At 47.0% G+C, this 13,579-nt stretch overlaps 2 protein-coding genes across 5 annotated transcripts in view; one reads left to right on the top strand and one right to left on the bottom strand.

Moving 5' to 3' along the window:
* WDFY2 (WD repeat and FYVE domain containing 2) overlaps positions 1-5,667 on the top strand; it is a 149,778-nt gene extending 144,111 nt beyond the window's left edge. The window contains exon 14 of the transcript XR_012644451.1: positions 5,585-5,667. The gene's annotated coding sequence lies outside the window, so the exon portion shown is untranslated. The remainder of the gene's footprint in view (positions 1-5,584) is intronic.
* Positions 1-10,955, bottom strand: part of DHRS12 (dehydrogenase/reductase 12) — a 51,445-nt gene extending 40,490 nt beyond the window's left edge. For 3 of the 4 annotated variants that reach the window (XM_074987408.1, XM_074987426.1, XM_074987435.1), the window contains exons 1-3: positions 10,892-10,955; positions 7,804-7,937; positions 255-337 (exon numbers count right to left, since the gene is read on the bottom strand). In XM_074987408.1, coding sequence (XP_074843509.1) covers positions 255-337; positions 7,804-7,937; positions 10,892-10,947 — 273 coding nt within the window. In that variant the 5' untranslated portion in view covers positions 10,948-10,955. The remainder of the gene's footprint in view (positions 1-254; positions 338-7,803; positions 7,938-10,891) is intronic. The other variant, XM_074987417.1, reaches the window with a different exon arrangement.
* Positions 10,956-13,579: the final 2,624 nt, after the last annotated feature.

Genomic DNA, 13,579 nt, shown 5'->3' with positions numbered 1-13,579 from the left:
TACCACCCTTGCTTCAGCCACCGACACTTTTTGCAATACAGGAGAACATTAAACACCATCAGCTGCTGAAATTAAACTTTATCAAATGGAGCCATTAGAAAGAATGATATATATTTTGCTGATTTCTAAGGGTAACTTTATTATGCAGACTAAAACAACAAAGTGGGTGATGTAACGTGAAGAACTCTTTCAAGTGTTATTGTTGGCAAAGTACTTAAAAATAAAAGTGAAAAATCTCTTAATACTAAACTCACCTCATTACCAGTTTCTGTTATTATTTCTCTTTTAGCTTCCTCAGCTCTCTCTTTATTTCTGCAAACCAGATGAAGTGTGCCACCTGGAGGAATTTTGTAAGAATCACAGTCAACAATTAGATGTGAAGTTGAGGGATGCAGGGAAAAGAATAACAAAATGGTATTTAGTGCTTTTAAATACAAGTTTCCATATGTCCTCTGGGTAACAGCTCTGGAATCACACTAATTTAAAAAGGGACCGGGTGGGTTATGATTGTGGTTAATTGTGAATTGTTTGCAGTATTGCTGTAGCTATATTGCTCCCAGGATATTAGAGAGGAAAGAGGGTAAAGTAACATAAAATCAAAGACTCATAGGGCTGCAAGAGACCTCAGGAAGTCATTGAGTCCAGCCCCCTGGATCAAATTCTCTGGGTGAGAAGGACAAGTTTTCAAGTTACATGGAGCTCCTGCAGCTTGAAATCTTGACTTTTTTACCAACAGAAGTTGATTCAATACGCGATATTACAGAAAATGTGGAAAAAGTAGATGTGCTTTGAAACAAAGCCACTGTCTTCACCAAGAAGGTTGGTTGCGATCGGACAACAAGTATAGTGAATGTCAGTGAAACTGGGGTAGGGTCAGAGGCTAAAACAGGCAAAGAACAAGTTAAAAATTACTTAAACAAGTTATATCTTCAAATCACCAAGGCCTGACGAAATGTATGCTAGAATACTCAAGGTGCTGACTAAGTCATGGAAGTCTCCCCAGGTTCCAAAACACTGAAAATGGCAATAGCGTCCATCTCTTCTTCTCAGTGGTCACTCAATAACAAGTAGGATGTCTTTATGTCAGCCTCCTATTTGTGAGTCCACTGGCTGGTGACCAGCCTGATTCTGGAGCCACAGGTCTTATCACAGAAGGAGCAGGTGTTGGTAGCTCTCAGAGCATCACGGGGCAGTTGCTGACGCTCTTTTCTCCTTCTCCATCTCTCCTCATCTGAACTGCAGAGGAACCACTCACATTGTGCCGCCCCCTCAGGAAGTACTGCTGTCCACTGGGGACTATCCTGGGCAAGGTTCTCCCACGTTAATGCTGATGCTGCACTTTTTCCATGTGTGCCTTCAGCATGTCTTTATATCGTTTCTTCTGCCCCTCCCCACCCACAATGCTCCTCTGCTCTTCATTCACCTCTGAAAACAGAATGTCATAGGAGGCGCTGATCAGACATCTGGACCATGTGACCAGTCCAACTAATTTATTGGTGAGTGTTAATGACTTCAATGCTGATCATGTTTGACTCATCCAGGACACTAGTGTTAGGATTCTCCTGAGGCAGCCTCAATGGCATTGTTCAAATGCCTTCAAATAACACTTGCTTGTTGTCCAGGTTTCACATGCATACAGCAATGCTGTAACAACCACCATGCAATGTACAAGGAGCTTTGTCTCGACACAGATGTCCTGGTTCTTGAAGACCCTTCATCTCAGGCTGGCGAAAGCAGAGCTTTCACAGCTCAGACAATGCTAGATTTCCATGTCAATTGTCAACATAAGCGGAAAGATGACTTCCAAGGTATGGGAAATGCTCCACGTTTTCCAGCTGTTCTCTGGTGACTTCAAAGAGAGGGTACATGAGATTGTCCTGTTGGCGAGGGTTGGTGGAGCACCTTGGTCTTTGATGTTTGATGTGAGGCCAAGATTCTCGTATGCTTTTATGAAGGCACTTAAGGTGGTCTGAAGTGCTGTGGGAGAAAGAGCAGTGACCGTGTTGTCATCCACATACTGGAGCTCCATGATCAAGGTTGTGGAGGTCTTACTTTTAGCCTTCAGTCTCCTGAGATTGACAAGCTACCCGTTCATTCTACAGATTCACGCCATCTGGAAGCTTGCCATCAATGAGGTAAAGGGTCATGGTGATGAAGATAGAGAACAGTGCTGGGGCAATGACACAGCCTTATTTGACTCCAGTTTTGACTTCAAAGGGGTCACTTTGGGATCCATTACTGCTGAACACTGTGGCAGTCATGTTGTTGTAAAGCAGCCTCAGGATGCCAATGAATTTAACGGGAAAACCAGTCTTGGAGAGGAATGTCCACAGGATGCTGCGATTGATTTGAACACATTAGCCAAGTTGAAAAAACTCATGTGTAAGGCTCGGATCACGTCATTTATCTTGCAGTTGCCAGGTGGTGAAGATCATGTCCACTGTTCCTTGGAATCCTGGGAAGCCACACTGAGATTCTCGGACAGTAACAGAAAAGGAGCCGTGCTAGTCTATATACTATCAAAACAAAAAAGCAGTCCAGTAGCACTTTAAAGACTAGCAAAATAATTTATTAGGTGAACTTTCGTGGGACAGACCCACTTCTTCAGACCACAGCCATACCAGAACAGACTCAATATTTACAGCACAGAGAACCAAAAACAGTACTCAAGGAGGACAAATTAGAAAAAAACGATCAAGGTGAGCAAATCAGAAACTAGAGGGGTAGAAGGCGGCGGGGGGGGGGCGGGGACAGGTCAAGAATTAGAGTGAGGCAACTATGCAAACGAGCCCCTATAGTGACTCAGAAAGTTCCCATCCCGGTTCAAACCGCATGTTAATGTTCCGAATTTGAATATAAAAGACAGCTCAGCTGTCTCCCTTTGAATAGTGGTGCGAAAATTTTTCTTCAGTAACACACAAACTTTTAAGTCATTAACAGAGTGGCCCACTTCATTAAAATGTTGACTAACCGGTTTGTGGATCTGGAGTGTTTTTAAGTCTGTTTTGTGCCCATTAACCCTTTGTCTAAGGGAGTTAGAAGTCTGTCCAATGTACAAAGCATTTGGGCATTGTTGGCACATGATGGCATATATCATGTTAATTGAGGAACATGAGAATGTGCCCATGATTCTGTGAATAACCTAGTTAGGTCCAGTGATAGTATTTCCAGAGAAGATATGTGGACAAAGCTGGCAGCGGGCTTTGTCGCAAGGAAAGGTTCCAGGACTGGGGTACAGACTGTGGCTGTTAGTGAGGATCCTCACGAGGTTGGGAGGTTGTCCGTAGGAGAGAACAGGCATGTCACCTAGGGCCTTCTGGAGTGTGGCATCCTGATTGAGGACAGGTTGTAGGTCTTTAATAATTCGTTGCAGTGGTTTGAGTTGGGGGCGGTAGGTGAATTACTATAGGGGCTCATTTGCGTACTTGGCTTAATCTAATTCTTGACCTTCCTCCCCAACCTTCGATTTGCTCACCTTGATCATTTTTTTCTGACTTGTCCTCCTTGATTACTGTTTTTGGTTCTCTGTGCCTTAAATATTGAGTCTGTTCTGGTCTGGCTATGGTCTGAAGAAGTGGGTCTGTCCCACGAAAGCTCATCACCTAATAAATTATTTTGCTAGTCTTTGAAGTGCTACTTGACTGCTTTTTTGTTTTGAGATTCTGGGACAACTTCTTCTGAGAGTGGCAGGAGCTGGTTTGCAAGGATCTGATCTAAGATCTTCCCTGACGTTGCCAGGAAGGAGATGCCATGATAGTTTCCACAGTCCACTTTGCTGCTCTTCCTGAAGAGACTAACAATCAGTGCATCTCTGACCTCTCATGGCATCTGTTCCCTGTCCCAGATCTTGAGAACAAGAAGTGGAGTTGTTTGTGGTGCTCTGACCCGCCTTCTCCGAAGACTTCGGTGGGAATTCCATCTAGTCCAGTTGCCTTGTTGCTTTTCATCACTTTGATGGCAACCTGGACCTCATTCAGAGTATGAAGTGTTGCAAGATCGTCCCTAGGTGATTGTTGAAGGATTTGATCAAGGGATTCTAGGACCACAGTGGAGGAGCAGTTCAAGAGCTCATAAAAGTACTCCTTCCAGCAATCGCTTCATTGTCTTTCAGGAGTTGGGTACCAGCCTTTGATCTCAGGGGGCTGATTCCGTGCTTTCTTGGTCCATAAACAGCTTTGGTGGCACTGAAGGAACCTCTTGTATTGTTGAGGTCTGTGAGATTCTGGACTTCTCGCACCTTCTCAGTCCACCACTGGTTTTTCAGAGTCCTTATTTTATGTTGGACTTCTGCCTTCCCTTTGGCACCTGCTTCTCTCTTCATTATGCAGTTGATGTCACTTTGCCAGGCCCTAAAGACTTTCCTTTTTGCCTCAATTAGGTGTTCAATTTCCACATCATTCTCATCAAACCAGTCCTGATGCTTCCTGGACTGGTACACAATGGTCCTATAAATAAGGAATTATGGAAATTAAGCTGAGTGATCTGTATCTGGAAAAATAATGAAGCAAATAATTAAGGAATCAATTCGCAAACATCTACAAGATTATATGTAAATAACAGCATGGATTTGTCACGAACAAACTGTCTCTAGCTAATCTGATAGCTTTCTTTGACGAAGTAACAGGCCTTGTGTATGGGAGGGAGGTAGGGTGAAGCAGTTGATGTGGTATATTTAAACTTCAGTAATGCTTTTAATACAATCTTATGTGACCTTCTCAGGGAACTACAACCAAGGTGAAATTACTATAAGATGTGCCCATAACTGGTTGGAAAAACATCCCAAGAGAATAGTTATTAGTGGTTCACAGTCCTGCTGGATGGGCATAATGAGCAGGGTCCCACAGGGATTAGTTCTGCATGTGGTTCTGTTCAACATCTTCATCCAAGATTTAGATAACAGCATAGAGAGCGCTTACAAAGTTGGCAGATGATACCAAGCTGGGAAGGGCCGCAAGTACTTTGGATGATAGAGTTAACAGGTCTGGTTTAGATAGATCTAGTCCTGCAATGAGTGCAGGGGACTGGACTAGATGAACTTCTCAACGTCCCTTCCAGTCCTATGGTTACCTCACCCACCTAGTCTCTCAAACTGTGAAGTCAATTTTGTACCTCTGTTGAAATATTGGCATGGTGACCACGTCAATTTGCATTTGCCTGGGGCAGTCTATTTTCCTGCTCTCCTGATAGCTGACCTTCTCAGGAGAAGTGTCTGACCCCTCAATGAAGGCCATCACCAGAGTCATCAACATTGCAATCGATGGCGATTTATTCTGATTGCCTCAGCTACTGCATCCCCACAGTACAAGGCCTTTTTACACCAAGATCTGCAAGGATGGGGCAAGCATGGTTGCTGGATATGATGCTTCACTATTTACTCCTTCCACAGGTCCTATTCATGATAGGTGACTCCTCCACTTTTTTCTTCCCCCGTCCTGAGATACATACACAGTGTTCTCATTTTTGCTCCAAGTCTGAAGAAGTGGGTCTTACCCACAAAAGCTCATTACCTAATAAATAAAACTGTTAGTCTTTAACATGCTACAGGACTGCTTAGTTTTGTTTTGTTTTTTTGGTGACACTACAGACTAATACCGCTACCCCTGAGACTATTCACAGTTGGAAAAGATGGAGGCCCTATATAAAAGTGCAAGATTCTACTTCTGTTCTGGGAACTATCACCACAAGAAAGGAAATTTTTAAAGACAGAGAGAACTGCACAGATGCTGACCAGCCTGAAACACTGATGAATGATGGACTAACAAGAGGAGGAAAGATCAGACTGGAAGAAGAGGTGTCTCAGGATTTTTGTTGTTTTCATGATCTGTAATTCATGTGCTTTAAGTGCATAGTTACTGTGGTCAAGAAATTTCTTTTCTAAGCCTGTATTCTTGCTTTTTGGCCTTGTTGTCCTTGAAGGAGTCAAATGAGTCAGTCCAGAGAGACCACTAGGGTAGAACTCTGGGATGATGGAAGTTCAAGTGACTTCAGGCTTGCACGTCTGAGTCCGATATCAAGGTCTAGGGCAGCTGGATAGCAGTATCCCACAACCCAGGAAGGACATCGGACATGAGGCAGGAGCCTGAGAGTACATTTACAGCAAGAAACACTGACTAGACTCCATGCAGTTGGATTGGAAGCACACTGCGCCAGCAGCTAGATCCACACACAACCAACTGCTGACAACAGACTAGGTCACAGGACAAGTTTGTAAAATTGAAGTGTACTTATACTCCCTGGTTTGCTTACAGGGATCCTCAATCCCTCTGATTCATACAAAATAAAAGTACCAGTTTATCCAATGTATATCACCTAGGGGCTCTCTGAACACACACAGGGCAATGGCTAAGACTTCAGGGAGTACAGAGATTAGAACCTGCACAGTGCTCCTAGAACACCTGCTCCTTCCTTTAATTCTATAAGCAAAAATCTTCTCGCATAAGCACCAGAGGATCACTATGACCTCACAAACTCTTAGAGATAAATCTAGCTCTCAAGACTAGATGATAGCTAGTTCCCACTGAAATCACAATAGTGGACAGACACATGGTTTAAGAACAGCAGTGAAACACAAACGGAATTCGCTCATGGTTATCTTGTCTTCCCCTCCATTTGCTGGTCTTATCTACCTGTTGTCTCCTCCTATCTTAAGGCTATAAAATCTTTGAGCAAGGGGCTGTCATGCTTTGCTATGTGTCCATACAGTGCCTAAGACAAGGTTGTCTTGACCCATGACCGAAACCTTTAGATACCACCATTACTCCCTGTAAACTGAGCACTTCAGCAGCCACCCAAGAGAGATTCAAGTGCCACCCAGCTGCTTGGCCGCGCACCCACGGCCAGCAGCATGTGTTTTTACTGGTGGTACACATCTGTACATGCCTCAATGCACACAAAAATGTATTCCGCACATGGCTGGAAAAAAAAAAGTAGAGGGAACATTCCATAACTTCCCATAATACTTCTCCACTGACTCTTTACCACTCCAATCTGTGGATCCCCTCCACTCATTACTTTTGCTTCATGAACTCATGGTAAGATCTGCTGGGGGAAAAATAAAAAAAAATCCCAAAACATGAGGTGCTCAATCTCCAAATATGACCCTCTGAAGACAGTCATGTTTCATATGTGGCATCCTATCCCAAAGATGGGAGCTACAGGCTGCGTCTACACTAGCCTCCTTCTTCACAGGGGGCATGGAAATGACACAGACCGGAAAATACCAAATGAGGTGCTCCCATGTATATGCAGTGTCTCATTAGCATAATGACAGCCATGCGAATTTCGAAGCTGCTAACTTCGAAGTGCCAACAGGCAGTCAAGAGGCGGGCGCTTCGAAATACATGCCCAACTTCAAAATTCCCTTACTCCCAATTCATCAAGTGTAGACATGGACATAATGCCTAGAAAAGCAGAATCCTATTTTCAGGAGATTGAGAACTTTCTCCAGTTAAACTTGTTTCACACTTTATAGATTCCAAAAAAGTTAACCCTGGTTTAGCTCAGTTCTCAACCTTTCCAGACAGCTGTACTCCTTTCAGAGTCTGAAGCCCAAGCGCCCTAGTCTGTGGCTGAATCATGTAACTTAGCTCTTCAGGTCCCCCAGTGGCATGGAGCCACAGGGAACTGCCCTGCTTGCCTCCCCAAAATGCCAGCCATGACCTTCCCCTCACCCAACCTGTTCAGTGACTCCCTGTGGTTCATAATCCCCAGGTTGAGAAACCCTGATCTAGAGGAGTTGACTACGCCTTAGAATACCCCTGCAGGTACACTTACTCCTGGTTAGGAACCACTGCTTTAGCTCACCTTTCTTTGCTATCTCTGTTGCAGTAGCTTTGCCAATACCACTGTTTGCTCCAGTGATCATGAAAGATCTTCCAGTTACATTTACCTCCAAGTCTTCTGGAACAAAGTGTTTGGATGCACATTCATAGCCACTCCTGTATAAATCAATTAAGATATTTGTAAATGGCAGAATATTTTGTATGCATAAAAATACAAAGCCTTTAACAGATGAAAGAAAAAGGAGATCCACTCACAGGACTCAACTTATTTAGTTTCTTTAGGTTTCTAATACATAAAACAAGTTCCCAACTATTACTCTAGGGCTACGGTTACACTAGCAAGTTTTGCCAGCAAAATCCCAGTTTTGTCTACAAAATTTGGGGAGCATGCACGCACAAAATGTATTTTGTCAACAGTATCTGGACAAAACACAGCATTTTTGCCGACAGCATTCTGCCTCAAAGCTTTGAGGCAGAATGCTGCTGTAGACAGATCCTGTTGACATAAAAAGCTGTGTAAACCCCCCTAGAGAGCCTCTATCAACATACAGGTTATCCACAACAATGGGCAGACCTGTCAGCTGTATTTCCAGGTTCCCATTTTGCTGAGAGAGCAGCCTGGCAGTCCGACTGCTCTGTTGACAGAGTGGAGCACTCTTCCGATTGGCTTTTGTGTGCGGCCGCGCTCTGCTGACAGAAGTTTTGTCCGGAAATCTCTCCCAACAGTGACGTCTGTCGACAGAGTGCTGCAGTGTAACCATAGCCTAGAAGTCTTTGAGGTAGAATTAAAACAATGCCAATCAGCAAGAATATTTGAATAAAAAGATAAGCGGATAGGAAATCTGTTTTATAATGTAAATATAACACACCCACATTTTATATTTTTTAAAGAAATAAGTTAAGAGTCAGAATGTAAGGCCAGAAGGGATCAGTAGATCAACCGGTCTGAACTTCCTGTATCTCATAGGTCTCCAACACCACTCAGCACCCACACTCTAAACCAGCAGTTAGAAAGTGAGACGTGAATGGCCCTCCTTCATCTTAGTACATTCAGCCTCTAGACTCCTTGTCCTCTGTCCCCTCCCCTCCCCAGCACACCTCTCACACACTGGAGCCCCACACTTACCTGCTCCTCACCAGCCCTTACAGCACTTTCAGGGCGCCACACATCTCCTGATTCATGCTCCAACCCTGCTCCTCCCCCGCCCTCCCAAAGCTGTAACAGCTGATTTAGAGGGGTCCCATGGGCCGCAGGTGGAACCCCAGTGGGCCACATACAGCCCACAGGCTGCCCACCATTGCTCTAAACGCTGCCACAAAAATGAGATCAAATAAATGAGACCCACAGTAAATTTGACTGTTATGTGATACAGGCAGAGAACCAGAGTGACTGAGGTGTCCCTTTTATGGTAAGGAAATTATTACATTAATTTTATTGATACCGCTAGAAAGTCACCTGTTTCCACACTCGGCAGAGGATGACAATATCTCTGGGTCACTGCCAATTTGACCTGGGGGAAAATTCCTTCCTGAGGCCCCAGAGAAGGCAGTCTATGAAATTATAAGGTAGGAAATTCAAAATCAACAAAAGAAAATGCCTTTTCACACATAATGGCTACATCTACACTCACAAAAAACTTCAAAATGGCCATGCTGATGACCAAATTGAATACTAATGAGGCACTGAAATGAATATTCAGTGCCTCATTAGCATGGCACCAGCCGCAGTGCTTTGAAAGTGCCGCTTTTTGCTCACCCACAGCTCGTCTACACGGGGGTCCTTTTCCAAAGGACCCTGGAAACATGGAAATCCCCTTATTCCTATCAGCTGGTTCCTGAAGGGGCTGCAGAAGTACACCAGGCACCAGCAGCCCTGAGCTGATAGGAATAAGGGAATTTCCATGTTTGCAGGGTCCTTTTGAAAAGGACCCCCATGTAGACGAGCCGCAGATGAGTGAAATGTGGCACTTTCGAAGTGCTGCAGCCGGTGTCATACTAACGAGGCACTGAATATTCATTTCAGCTCCTCATTAGTATTCTTTGATTTGGCCATTAGCATGGCCATTTCAAAGTTTGTTAAGTGTAGACACAGCCAATGTGATTGAACTGGTTCCGACTTGAGCAGGGCACCATTTGGGGTGGGTGGGGAGAAAGAGCAACCGTGTGTACTTGGACGCCTCTTGCTCATTTTCCCATTCCCCTGATTACAGGAGATGGCTCTCAGTCTGAGCCAGGGGGACAATCCCTATTCAAGACCTGATCCACAGTCCACCTACAAATTCATGTACATGAGTGTGGTGAAGGAGGTAAAGAAGGAGGGCAAGAATGCAGGAAGTGGTGTGGGCCAGCCCTTGGCAGGGTATGAAATTTCATAAGGGGCAGGGGCACACCATAATTGGCTGCTGGGTCTCCAGCTCATCCATCTCATCAAAACGTTGAAATGTTACTGTTTTTCTGAACAGGGACTCTCACTCCTATTCCGATGGAGAACGTGTTTACAGCTACAGACCTGTTTGCTTACACCTGTCGAAAAGGTTTCCCCCCACATCCCGCCCCCCAAATGAACAGGGCCAAACTCTCCCTCGGGTTGGATTACATTCCTCGGGTTGGGGGTGCTGCTACCCGCAGGGCCAAAAAGTGGGGCCCAACACAAAAAGTTTGCTCACCCCTGGCCGAGGGGCTGGAGGGAAGTCCTAGGCGCCACTGAGAAGTGCTAGGGGACAACGCCCCAGGTACTACAAAGCACCTGGCCGGCTGGAGGGGAGCGCAGCTCCCCGGGTGCCCCGGGAAGAGAGCAGTGGGGCGCTGCAGGGCTGCCTAGGCGGCGTGGAGCCCCCCAGGAGCTGGGAACCTGCTCTGCTCTCGGAAGCCCCCGCTTCAGCCGCTAACCCCCAGCCCTGCAATGCGGCCCTGCCCCCGTGCCGGGCAGCTCCCCGCTGGCACGACGCGCTGCACCGGGCAAACAAGCGGCGAGCTCCGGGCACGGCGAGCTACAGGCAGGGCGGGACACGGCTGCTCCAGCCGGCCGCGGGGGCGAAGGAATCGCTCGCCCCCACCAGCAGCGACGCCAGTCCCGCGCTGGAGCTGGGCCGGCTCGGGGCCGCCGGTACCTGGTGTACTCCCGCAGCCCCTTCAGGAACCACACGGCGCTCCGATACCACGACATGGCGCCGCTCCCGCCGCCGGCTGTTGTGTAAGCGCCGCCCGGCCCCGCCCCGCCCCGCCCCGCCGCCGCCTGAGCTGAGCTGAGCTGAGCTGAGCTGAGCGGAGCGGCCGGGGGCGGGAGACGCCCTGGCAGGCAGCGCCCGGTTCAGCCCGGCCCGGCTCGCGAGGGTCCCGGGCACGTGCCCGCCTGCTGCCCCCTCCCGGGCGCTCGGAAAAGCTGTCAGGCGTTGTAGTAGCAGGTTCCCCCCGTCCTGGCCCTGACCTGCCCAGCTACATGGTGGTGAGCCCCGATTTCCCCCTGCCCCCCCTCCCCCCCGCGAAGTTACCATATAACGGAGAGGTCCTGTGGCACCTTATAGACCAGCGTTTCCCGAGGCGTGGTGCACGCCAGGGCTACGCCGCAGAAAGCAACTACCAAAAATGAGGAGCTGGGCACTGGGAGGGGGCGCCCGATAAGGCCCGAAAGGGGTACGTGGATGTTTTATGTTTGGGAAACGCTGTTATAGATTAACTTCTGTTGGTGCATAATCTTGGGTGGGCAAAGACCCATTTGGTCCGATGCATCTTCCAAGATGCATCTGACGAAATGGGCCTTTGCCCACCCAAGCTTATTCTCCAATAAAGCAGTCAAGTAGCGCGACTTGACTGCTTTTTTGTTTTGATAGTATATAGACTAGCAGGGCTTTCTCTTGTGCGCCAATAAATGTTAGTGCATCGTTTCCCAAATTGGGGGGGTGTGGCCCCGTGGGGGGGTGAAGAAACTCCTGGGGGGGGGCGCAGGGTGACCCAGACCCCCATCATTCCCCCCCACCCAAAGAAAAAGCCGGCCTTTGCTTCCAGCTCTCAGCCCCTGCCATTTTACATGGGCAACCCAGCACAGCCACTATAAAAAGCAGGGAGCTAGCAAAGACCCACATAGGCCTTGCTGACTTCTGCAAAGGGGAGTGAGTGTGGGCTGGGGAGGGGAGGAGGAGAGGGATGGGGTTAGATGGGGGCTGGGGTGCCTGGCTTGCAGGAGGGGGATGGAATGAATGGGGGATTGGGGGTGCCTGGCTTGCGGGAGGGGAGGGGCTTGGGCAGGGGGGCTCCAGCAGCCGACTTGCAGGGCTTATGGGGGTTGGGCAGCTGGCCCTGGCATTGCAGGGCTTGGGCAGCTCAGTCTGGCAGGCAGATAGCTAGCCCCAGCAGTGTGGGGCTTGGTCAGCTTGGATGGGCGGCTCTGGCAGCACAGGGCTCAGGTGGGCAGGGAGCTGGTGCTGGCAGCTCTGGTGGCTGGCACAGGGCTCAGGCAGCTGGCCAGCTGCGGTTGCACCAGACATCAGCAAGGGGCCAAGAAAAACTATTTGTACTTACTTTTAATTTCAAATAACATTTTTATATCAAGTCTTTGTGTTTATTTTAAATTACTAATTGAATTTTTTGTTAAAAGGGGGTTGGATGATAGTAAAGAAGAGGTGGGAGAGTGTGAGGGTTTCTCAAAAATCAAAAGGGGGGCGTGATGCCAAAAAGTTTGGGAACTACTGTGTTAGTCTATAAGGTGCCACAGGACTTCTCATTGTTTTTGTGGATATAGACTTAGCCGTACTGGTCCTCTGATGCCAAAAAAAGAGGACATCCCCGAGAGGCAGTGTATCTGTATCAGTAGCCCCCCCCCCGCCCCACACACACACACAGAGAGTTAAACCTACTCTGCATTGGCAGTTCATCAGAACAAAACTGCTGAATACACACTAATCAGAACCAGATTGCACCATCATGCTCATGGCACAGAGAGAACACACACAAAATTTGTGGACGATACCTGGGAGGAGTCGCAAATACTTTGGAGAACAAAGCAAGCAGTCCTGTAGCACCTTAAAGCCTAACAATTTTATGTGTTGGGTAATGATTTTTCATGGGAAAGACCCACATCTTCAGATTCTGGAACAAAATCTCCAGAATCTGAAGTGGGTCTTTCTCACGAAAGCTTGTTATCTAATGAATAAATTTTTAGGCTTTATGGTGCTACAGGACTGCTTGCTTTGTTTTGCGAAGATACAGACTAACACAGCTATCCTTCTGAGACTAAATACTTCGGAGGCCAGGATTAAAATTCAGAATGACCTGGAAAAATGGCCTGAAGAAAATAGGATGAAATTCAATAAGGACAGCAAACTACTTCGCTTAGGAAGAAGCCATCAGTTACACATATGGGAAATGACAGACAAGGAAGGAGCATTGTGGAAAGGGAACTAGCGGTGGGAGGGTCATAGTGGATTAAAAGGGATCTGAGGCAAATAGATTAAAAACAAATCTGTGAGGGATGGTGATAGGCTCTGCTCTGAGTGCAGGGGACTGGACTCGGTGACCTCTGAAGGTCCCTTCCAGTTCTATGAGATAGGTATATCTCTATATTATGACTCACTATTGTAACAGTGTTACAAATACAACAGACTTTCTGGGATGTATTAAGAGGAGTGTTGTAAAGAAGACACATGACATAATCCTTCCACTCTACTCCACGCTAATAGGCCTCAACTGGAGTACTGAGCCCAGTTCTTGGAGCCACGTTTCAAGAAAGTTGTGGGCAAATTAGAGAAAGTTCAAAGAAGAGCAACAAAGACATCTGAGGTCTAGAAAACATGACCTATCAG

This window comes from Carettochelys insculpta, chromosome 1, assembly GCF_033958435.1.
Source record: "Carettochelys insculpta isolate YL-2023 chromosome 1, ASM3395843v1, whole genome shotgun sequence".
Classification (NCBI taxonomy): Eukaryota; Metazoa; Chordata; order Testudines; family Carettochelyidae; genus Carettochelys; species Carettochelys insculpta.
This window is presented reverse-complemented; position numbering and strand designations above follow the sequence as displayed.